This window comes from Scardinius erythrophthalmus (genome assembly GCF_964197995.2).
Source record: "Scardinius erythrophthalmus genome assembly, chromosome: 2".
Classification (NCBI taxonomy): domain Eukaryota; kingdom Metazoa; phylum Chordata; class Actinopteri; order Cypriniformes; family Leuciscidae; genus Scardinius; species Scardinius erythrophthalmus.
The window spans coordinates 47,614,442-47,624,131 of NC_138222.1; the positions used below are offsets into that span (position 1 = coordinate 47,614,442).

The 9,690-nt window shown below is 35.7% G+C and overlaps 2 protein-coding genes across 2 annotated transcripts; one reads left to right on the top strand and one right to left on the bottom strand.

Moving 5' to 3' along the window:
* Positions 1-5,664: 5,664 nt before the first annotated feature.
* On the top strand, positions 5,665-6,452 carry gpha2 (glycoprotein hormone subunit alpha 2; the record flags this gene model as incomplete). Its single annotated transcript, XM_081359980.1, has 3 exons — positions 5,665-5,782; positions 5,875-6,059; positions 6,348-6,452. The coding sequence occupies 3 exons, from the start codon at positions 5,665-5,667 to the stop codon at positions 6,450-6,452; spliced, it is 408 nt and encodes a 135-aa protein (XP_081216106.1).
* Positions 6,453-7,820: 1,368 nt separating this feature from the next.
* On the bottom strand, positions 7,821-8,330 carry LOC308705065 (glycoprotein hormone beta-5-like; the record flags this gene model as incomplete). The annotated part of the gene is made up of 2 exons (XM_081389895.1): positions 7,821-8,009; positions 8,130-8,330. 2 exons carry the CDS (start codon positions 8,328-8,330, stop codon positions 7,821-7,823), a joined length of 390 nt encoding a protein of 129 aa, XP_081246021.1.
* Between the last annotated feature and the right edge of the window lie 1,360 nt (positions 8,331-9,690).

Here is a 9,690-nt window from a genome sequence, read left to right on the forward strand (position 1 = left end):
TGTATAATGTAAACACAGGGCAGATGTAGACCTGTGAAAGGATTATTGATATCTTAGATACTGTTGCCGTGGCAACACATCAAGTTTTAATATTCTTTTCGGATGCGTTTGAGACTCTTAACATGCTTGAAATTGGATGAAACTCGACAGACACATAACACTTATTAGCCAGTAGACATGTGAAAAGTTTCAGAAACGGGCGTGGCAGGGGGGCTCAACAGCGCCCTCTTGAACAGGGTCTGAAAACTTGGTCCATATATCAAATACGCTTGCATGAATTAATATGAAACTCGGTACACATATAGATCTCGTCGGGCCGAACAACTTTCCCTCTGTCAAGTTTCACGCCAGCCCAACAGGAAGTCAGCTATTATGGGTTGTTTGGAAAACGCTTGCTGTGGAATGTGATGTACTCCTCCTAGAGAATTCATTCAATCACCTCCAAACTCAGTCAGCATGAAGTAAAGACATTGAGGATGCTAAATTGCGGACGGATTTTTGATATCTTGAACGGTTTGGCCGTGGTGAGGAAACGAATTTATGGCGAGAAAAGAGAGACACAAAGTGTTATAACTTCTGCATACATCAACTGATCTTGATGAAACTTCAGCAGTGTGTTCGTGGTAAGAGGCCGATCAGATGGATGTGACTATTGTGAGTCAAAGTTATAGCGCCACCAACTGGCAGCAGGAAGTGTGTCACTTTCAACATACTTTTGACAAAAGTGGGGGGGTTAGTTTTAAATACAGTAAAAAAAAAATGTTTTTATATTGTTCTCATCAAGCCGGACAACTTTCTAATTTACATTCATTAGCTCAGAGCAAAAGGAAGTCAGATATTTTGGTCTGAATGTGGATTTTTTTGCAAAATCAGCCTATGAATTTTTAGCCACTCCTCTTAAACTATTTATTTTATTCCCACCAAACTTTTTCAACATGATGAAAATACATTAAATATGCTAAATTGTGAACGGATAATAAATATCTCAAATGGTTTTGCTATGGCGAGGGATTAAAGTAATGTCCAAAAAGGAAAAACTAAAAGCCTCAAATTTTCTAAAAATGTAATTATATACCATTTATTTCTATATAAAAGTATACAAACATCACAACTAAACATTTTATTATTTTTTTTCAATTTAAGAATGAATTTTAAGTTTAAAAACTGCCAGAATGGTTGTTTAGTCTAAACAATACATAAATAAAGTCAAACATAGTGCTATACTGCCCTCTTGTGTTCAAAATCAGGTAGGCCTATTATATCTATATAAAAATATACTAGGTATGTGACGGTGAGAATATTTTACCACCGGTTAACTGACGTGTGACACCGCTGGGGGCTTTTTAATCGCTAACTTAAAAACGAAAGTAAAATATGTTCGTCCGCACTGACATTTATATTGGTTGAGCGAGTGTTTCAAATGAATTCCTATGGAAGTAGGAATTAACTGAAAAACGTTCACTCTGTTCTGCTCGTTCCTCGCCGTGGACGCGCACCCTTATGAATGCCCGTGCAGCCATGAGCATTTTAGTTTCATTTTAAAATTAGCGCCTTTCGGGGGGTGGATTGCTTGAAATTATTTTACAAAAGCACAATTTTGTGTTTTATTGCAACTGTACACAAATATAAGTTAACACTTTGCAGTTTGAATGTCGTCCTGTATAATGACGGAGTATGTTTTTATGTGTCTACTGTTCAATCGCGCCCACGCCACACACACACACACACGGTTTACTATCTTTGTGGGTACTCTCCATGGACTTAATGGTTTTTATACTGAACAAACTGTATATTCTATCTCCTCACACTAACCCTACCCCTAAACCTACCTATCCCATAAAACTTTCTGCATTTTTACATTTCCAAAAAAACTCATTCTGTATGATTTATAATCTTGTTTACCCATGGGGACCTCTATTTAGGTCCCCACTGTGACACGAGTCCCCATGAGTCTGTGTGCATTCAGGTTAAAGTCCCCACCGGGATAGAAAAACATGAACACACACACACACACACACACACTCCAGCATTACAATCTTGACATCGCAGCCTGTTCATTATAGCCTTAATAAAATATAATAATAAAATAGTCAACCTAACATATAAAAATTACACTGCTCTAAATAGTCAGTAGTACAATTCGTACATTCAAAGTAAGCACCGCTCGCTCCACTGTGATGTTTCCAAGCAAATTTTTGCGCATGTGAAGAGGATGATTTTTTCCATCAATATTGGAACACGAGTGAAGAACAAAGCCTATAATAAAGAATAGTTTAGCATCCAAATACATCGCAAATGTTGAAACATTTTGATTCTGATGAGAGGGTTACGTGAGCCCAACACTTCTTACTTTCATTTTTACTTTTACATTAAATTTAAAGGATTTGTTGTGGAATATTTTGAGTGTATCATAAAATCTGAATAATAAAAAAAAAATAATAATAATAATAATAAAAAAAAAAAATGAATGAATGAATGAATAAATAAATATATATATGTATGTATATATATATATATATATATATATATATATATATATATATGTATATATATATATATATATATATATGTATATATATATATATATATATATATGTATATATATATATATATATATATATATATATATATATATATATATAGCTGCGAGCAGCGATGAAGGGCCAAAGCCGGCGGCACCGCCACCCTAAAGGCACCGGGGTTGCGGTGCCACCGGCTTGGGCCCGTAATCGCTGCTCGCAGCTATATTTTTATTTTTTTTCTGTTAATGTCGGCAGCATTACACTTGTGGAAACTACAGTGCAACTTATATTGTCTTTCTTCTGTTAATTACAGAAACTTTTTTCTGAGTTTTCTTTAGCCTAAAGTTTGCGAGAAACCATGGAAACGAACGGACACAGAAAACACAAGAAATAAGACAAACGGAGTTGGCTAGTAAACTAGGTTAATATTAAACGAAATGCGGCAGTGGTTGGGACAGACTTCTGGGGGCGAGAAGAGGAACGAGGCAGGGGATGAGGAGGGTATCGACAGAGAAACTAAGAAAATGTAATGCCAAATGGCAGTGACGGGTCGTGAATGGCTAGTGTTTGATCACAATAATGTCGTCATGTATTGTCAGGATTGCCACATGTATAGCCTACTCAAAAAAAAAAAAAAAAAAAAAAAAAAATTGGCTAGTGGATATTCTGATTGGCTGGTAACTTTAGAAAGTTACCAGCCACATTGGCTGGTGATCAAAAAAGTTAATTTAGAACCCTGAACACCACCCAGAATTACCTTTGTTTTGACATCTGCAGATATAAAAAAAATGTTGAGGTTGACATGACTCAAAATTCACTTTAATACAGATATATGTCTGCAATGGACTTGCATCATTTTCAATTTAATATTGTTCTGAAAATCCCTTTAATTGCTGACATTTTTGAAAATCTCACAACATTGCACATTTACAGTATAGGCCTATTGTTTAAATTGTTTACCATGCAGTGTGCATGTTCACACCTGAACTGTCAGATGAACTGTAGGATTTACAGACCTAAAGCAGCTTTTTTTTTAGATGTTTGACTCAATCATAAGGGCGTAGTTTGCAAGAATTCAAACGTGATCTAAAACCATCACATACACTTAAAAAAAAGATGAAAAGAGGAGAAAACATCCTGCACCACCATAAAATGTATGAAGTTATTTATTGTAGTAAATTTTGACTAACTTGTTGTACAGTTTATAACAGGTAATCTGTTACGGGAATCGATTTTTCACTAAAGATTTATATTACAACTGTGGCATGTTGTAGCTATAGCTTCTAAATGTGTAGGTTGCTATTTTTCATAAATGCTATAGATTAAAAAACAGAAAGAAAAGCCTAAGCATGTAATGAGGAGCCATCAATGGTCTTTACCTGTAATTATATCCTTATTGTAACAAATGCTAGATTTAAACAATTACAAAAGCTCTTAATTTTTAAATAGGGCCAAGTTAGAATCAAGAGATTTGAAGTATGGACCTTCTTGAATTATTGACTAAATAATTGTTTTGCCCATGTGTAAAATGTGTTCTGCTAATAATGACAGATGTAGGAAAAACCTGACTTTTGGATATTCCAAGAGATGAAAGGAAATTAAAATCTTCACTAAAAGAAAAAAAAGTTAGTTGGACCTACCATGACACTTTGATTTAGAAAATGCTGTCAAACTATCATAAAATACATCATATATATATGTTAAATATCCTATGTAAACAAGTAACTGCTAACAAGGTATTTACTTTATTGCAGTAATGTTATCAACCAACTTTGTATGTGTGAATGATACCACAAAAGACCATTTTGGAAAAATGAATAAATAAACAAAAAAACAAATCTCACTTTTCAGACCAAAACTACACCCTTGGATAAAGACCAGAGCAAGACAGATGAAAGGACAGGCAAAGGTTTATAAAAGTTAAGCAACATACAAAGAAAAGGCATGGGAAAGGGGAATACAGCAAGCTCACTAAAACTGTGGAATAATAGCGATGGGGAGGGTCCCGTTATTCACATCCACATGCATGAGGACACATAAGTGGGTGTGACTATGCTGGAAGCTGAGGGCTCAGTTTTACCTGCACTACATATATGTGCTCTGCGAGAAAGAACTTCATCCATACACACACCTGTCTGAGCCTGAGGTCAACATCTTATCTGCACACTTTGGCTTTGAACAAGGATCCACATCTACAGGTAAACTTGCTTGCTTGTTTCCCTTTAGGATTCTAATATCTGGTTATTATAAATGTAATGTGGATGTCTTGGTGTGAGATTAATATTAATGTAAGACTGTAATGCTGATTTCTCTATTATCCATTATTAATGCAGCAGACAAAAGTTAATTCCATGACTTTCCCCTCAGGGAAGTGATTCTTTATATTTATCTATCCATCCACCCGTCCATTAGACGACAGCGAAGGCAAGCTTCACAATTATCGATTAAAACAGTTTCTAAATCAATCTGGGTGTACTTTCACGCAGCCAAAATTATGTATACATACTCAAAATTGTTGGATATATATGTGTGTGTGTATGTTGCTCATGTAAAAATTTTGTAATTTATGTTAAGTGCATATATATATATGTGTGTGTGTGTGTGTGTGTGTGTGTGTGTGTGTGTGTGTATTCACATTCTACAATAAAGTGTACATGTAGATTCTGATACCAGACAAAAAACACATTGATAATTGTTCTGAATTGTTTCATACATTATACATACAGGATGAATGCATGGACCAGACTTATAATAAACTGATAATAAAACTGAGTTACTCAATGAGTACCGAATACAAACCCGAGCAAAAACATTTACGGCATGGAAACATTCATTCACATTGCGAGGAGGGAGTGGCGGATTCATTTTCAGATTATTTTGACAACTCCAAATAATGGTCTCCCAAGACAATAGTCAGGAAAGTCTGGTCAGCTTTCTCAATTAGGGAAATTGTTCTCGTAAAGGGCCGAATGACTTAAATGTTTATGTAAATGGAATGAAATCATTAATGCACTAAAAGATTAAAAGATGTGTCATATGGTTGACCTCAGATTCAGCCACTGGTCCAGAGCACGAAAAGAAAGAATGCAAACTATGATTGAATTTCCAAACATTTCTTCAACTCTGGCAGGTTAACATCACCATGTTCCGCTGCGTAACATCTGACCAGGTAGTGCTTATGTTGCCTGTGGTTCTGTTGGTGTTGCTGATGCCCCTCAGCAGGAGTTTTCAAGCCCCGACTCCTGGCTGCCACCTTTACCGTGAGTGGAAAAGACCTCGTTTTTTACAAGCAAGCACCCGACTCATTCCTAAACAATAAAGTACTGATTCATCCCTCTGTCTACGCCTACAGCATTTAACGTGACCATACGTACAGACAAGCGAGGGACATGTCGAGGAACTCAAGTGGTGTACGCTTGTGTGGGCTACTGCGAGTCCAGCGCGTTCCCCTCACGCTACTCTGTGCTGCTGGCGTCCAACTTCACCCACAACATAACGTCTGCTTCCCGCTGCTGCACCATTAGCAAGGATGCCAAGGTACGGCACTGTTAACGAGGTCCAACCATTATGTTACTACGGCCAATTTTACATCAGAAGAACCAATTATGAGTTATTATGACTAAAGACTTTAATGAATCTGGTCCTCTGTGGGTTTCAGAACATAATTTCCACCAGCTCAGTAATGCAATAATCATTTTATTCCATTAGGTAAATTATTTCAATAGGCTACTGACAAAAATATTACTAAGAAAAGTAAATTCATATAGATTTATGAATTAGAATATTCTTTCTGCTTATCACCTGATTGTGTCTGTCTTTTCTCAGGTCAAAGTTCGTCTGCACTGTCCTCAAGGCCGCCACCATGATGATATCGAGATCTTGACTGCACGTGCCTGTCGGTGCAACATGTGTCACAAATCCCGTTACTGAGAGCCCACGTGAAGCCTCACTCATGCTGTACTGCTGTGCAATTGTGACCCTGGATCACAAAACCAGTCACAAGTCGCACGGGTATATTTGTGGCAATAGCCAACAAAACATTGTATGGGTCAAAATTATCGATTTTTCTTTTATGCCAAAAATCATTAGGATATTAAGTAAAGATCATGTTCCATGAAGAAAGTTTGTAAATTTCCCACCATAAATATCTAAAAAATATATTTTTGTGAGTGGATGCAGCACAATCGCCAATAGAAATGGACAACTTTAAAGGCGATTTTCTCAATATTTCGATTTTTCTGCACCCTCAGATTCCAGATTTTCAAATAGTTGTATCTCGGCCAAATATTGTCCTATCCTAACAAACCATACATCAGCTTTCAGATGATGTATAAATCTCAATTTTAATAAAATTACCCATAAGACTGGTTTTGTTTTTATTATTATTCAAATACATTTTTGATTTTACCATTTTCATTTCACTTGTAAATTGACAAAGAAATACACACTGAAAAGTTTGGGGTCGGTAAGAATTTAAAAAATTCATACTTTTATTCAGCTAGAATGCATTCAGTTGATCAAGTTACAGTAAATATATTTATAATATTACACAAGATTCATTTTTGAAATAAATGCCATTCTAACCTTCTGTTCAAAGAATCCTGGAAAACTGTTTCCACAAAAATTCTAAGCAGCTCAACTGTTTTCAACATTGATAATATAATAACATAATAATATAATATGTTTCTTGAGCAGCAAATCAGCATATTAGAATGATTTCTGAAGGATCATGTGACACTAAAGACTGGAGTAAGTTAAAAAATGTTCATTGTAATAATATTTCACAATATTACTTCTTTTTACTGATTTGGTGAGCTTTATTAAGAGATTTTATTACAAAAACATTTTTAAAAAATCGTACCAACCCCAAACTTTTTAACGGTATATCATTTTTTTTATATAGGCTATCATCTTCTCTTCTTTTTATCTTTTATCTAAAGTTCTAAGATGACACAGCATGAGTGAAAGACAGAAAATCATCATCAATTCAATATAAAACAATGGTAAAAAAGCATCAGATACTCTCTAATAATTCAAATAAAAAAATCATTTGTCTAATGTCGGTGCCACCTAATGACATAAAGAATGTATCTTACCTAATATATATATTTATAAGGTGATGTTTGCACAAAATGTGTCTAATCTTTTGAAATAAAGGAGTATATGACATTTTCTGCGTTTTATGTTTCATGTTTTTTTTTTTTTATATATATATATATATATGACTTCTAATGCATAACAATAATACCTATGATCATTTTTGGCATAATAAGCAAAAGATGGTTTGTGTGTGTGCCTTTAAAAGGTCTCACACTCTGTGTGGTTTGAGGAGCAGTAGGTGCAGTCACACTGTAAAGCCTGAGGGTAATGATAGATGGGGGAGATGCCAGGGCCACAGCCTGGTAAACGTGCTGTCAGGTGGCGTGTACGGCTGTAGGTGCAGACACTGTGGTGCCTCTGGATATACGGCGGCTCCGGGACTGGCCTCTGAGATGCCAAAACACGCAAGAACACATGTCACTACACAAACATTTACCCCACATGCTCTCGTATTGGTTTCTTTTAATAGTTATATAAGTAAGTAATATTATAGCAGGTTTCCATCACCTCCCAGGTGTGGCAGCGGCCCCAGCATGCCTCAGTGCTTATGCGCAGACTCCTGCATCCAGGCTTCTTAGCCGCAAAAGTAAATTCACGTACCGCACAACCACGAAAACTCTGTAAGGTCGTCCCAGCCACGGTGGAGTAAAAGCCAGGAAACAGGAGCAGAAAGGTCACAGCGGTCACTGAGAAGCGGTCGACGCACATTCTGAAAGACATTATGATGACTTATCATAAAAGATAACATGATATTACTATTTAAGCATTGCTAAAAAGTTTTTCTTTGTTTTGGGAGAATCTTGGACATTATTAGCAAGGATTCACAGATGTTTTCTGGGGACTATTTTTCCTCACCTGTTCCATTTAGCATAAAAACAATTTTAATTACCTATTTAATCAATAAGAACAAATACCCCAAAGGAAAAAATATACCTATTCAGTCATATAAGCCTACCTTTTAAGCTTTATACAAGGTATGATGAAACGTATGTAGCTATAGGCTAGATATTTCACACAAAAAATATAATATTGATATATGGTAATGTTACAATATACGCATAATTATAAAGACATTGTCCTACTTTACCACTATACACACCCTGCGTAACTGACCTTAAATTATTTGTGGCCAAATCGGGTAGGCCTATACTGTAGTTCTTGTAGTGGGTCCACTGATTGCAATTACATACATGTGACCAGCAGACGTCGCCAGCGTGCGATATTCCGGGGGTTTTGTATGGGAAGACATTACTAGTAAAAATCTTCGAAAATTTCGAAATAAATATAACATACAAGACGTTGCATTTGTCATTTTTTTCGAGCACAAAAATAGCCTACATCTCAAAGTGCTTTACTAACTCACAACATAACGAAATCCACACTAATGAACAAGCAAATTTGTGTAACAATAACCACTATTTAGCAAAACAGAATTTTGTATATTATTTGTGTAATAGGCTGAGATGTTGTTGTTAAGACCCAATAGAAAGCAAACGATAATGTAGCCTAAATTAATATAATTTATGAAACTAATTTACTTATGAAACGAGACTGACAGGCAGTTATGGAGGGAACTAATCCAAGAACAAATGCTTTTAATTGTAATTTTTTTTTTTCATTTAATTTAACAATATTTGGAAAAGCTCTGTTTTATAATGTAAGAGAAAGTGTTAACTATTAATTATAACCCTTTTAAATTAACCTGTGTATCGTCGTTCTTTCTGAAGGGCATCATCTGACAGAGGGGAAAAGTGAAACAGCTCTGGTCACGCGAGTTATAAAAAACGTTTACATGAAAACAAGACACTTGCTCTTCCATTTCTAGTTGACAAGACAGTTGATAACGCGTTGGGATTAAATAGGCCTACGTTAATGACACTGACGCGAGAAATGAATTTATCCGTATAGCATTACCTACACAAAATAGCAATAAAACAAGGCACTCACCTGTTTGAGTCCACGAGCAGATGCCAGAAGCTTTTGGGAAGTCGCTTCACCGACTGCCTTGTTGTTTTAAAGCTCGTTTATAGGACAGTCTGACATCACTCTAATTACAAGTCCCATTAAT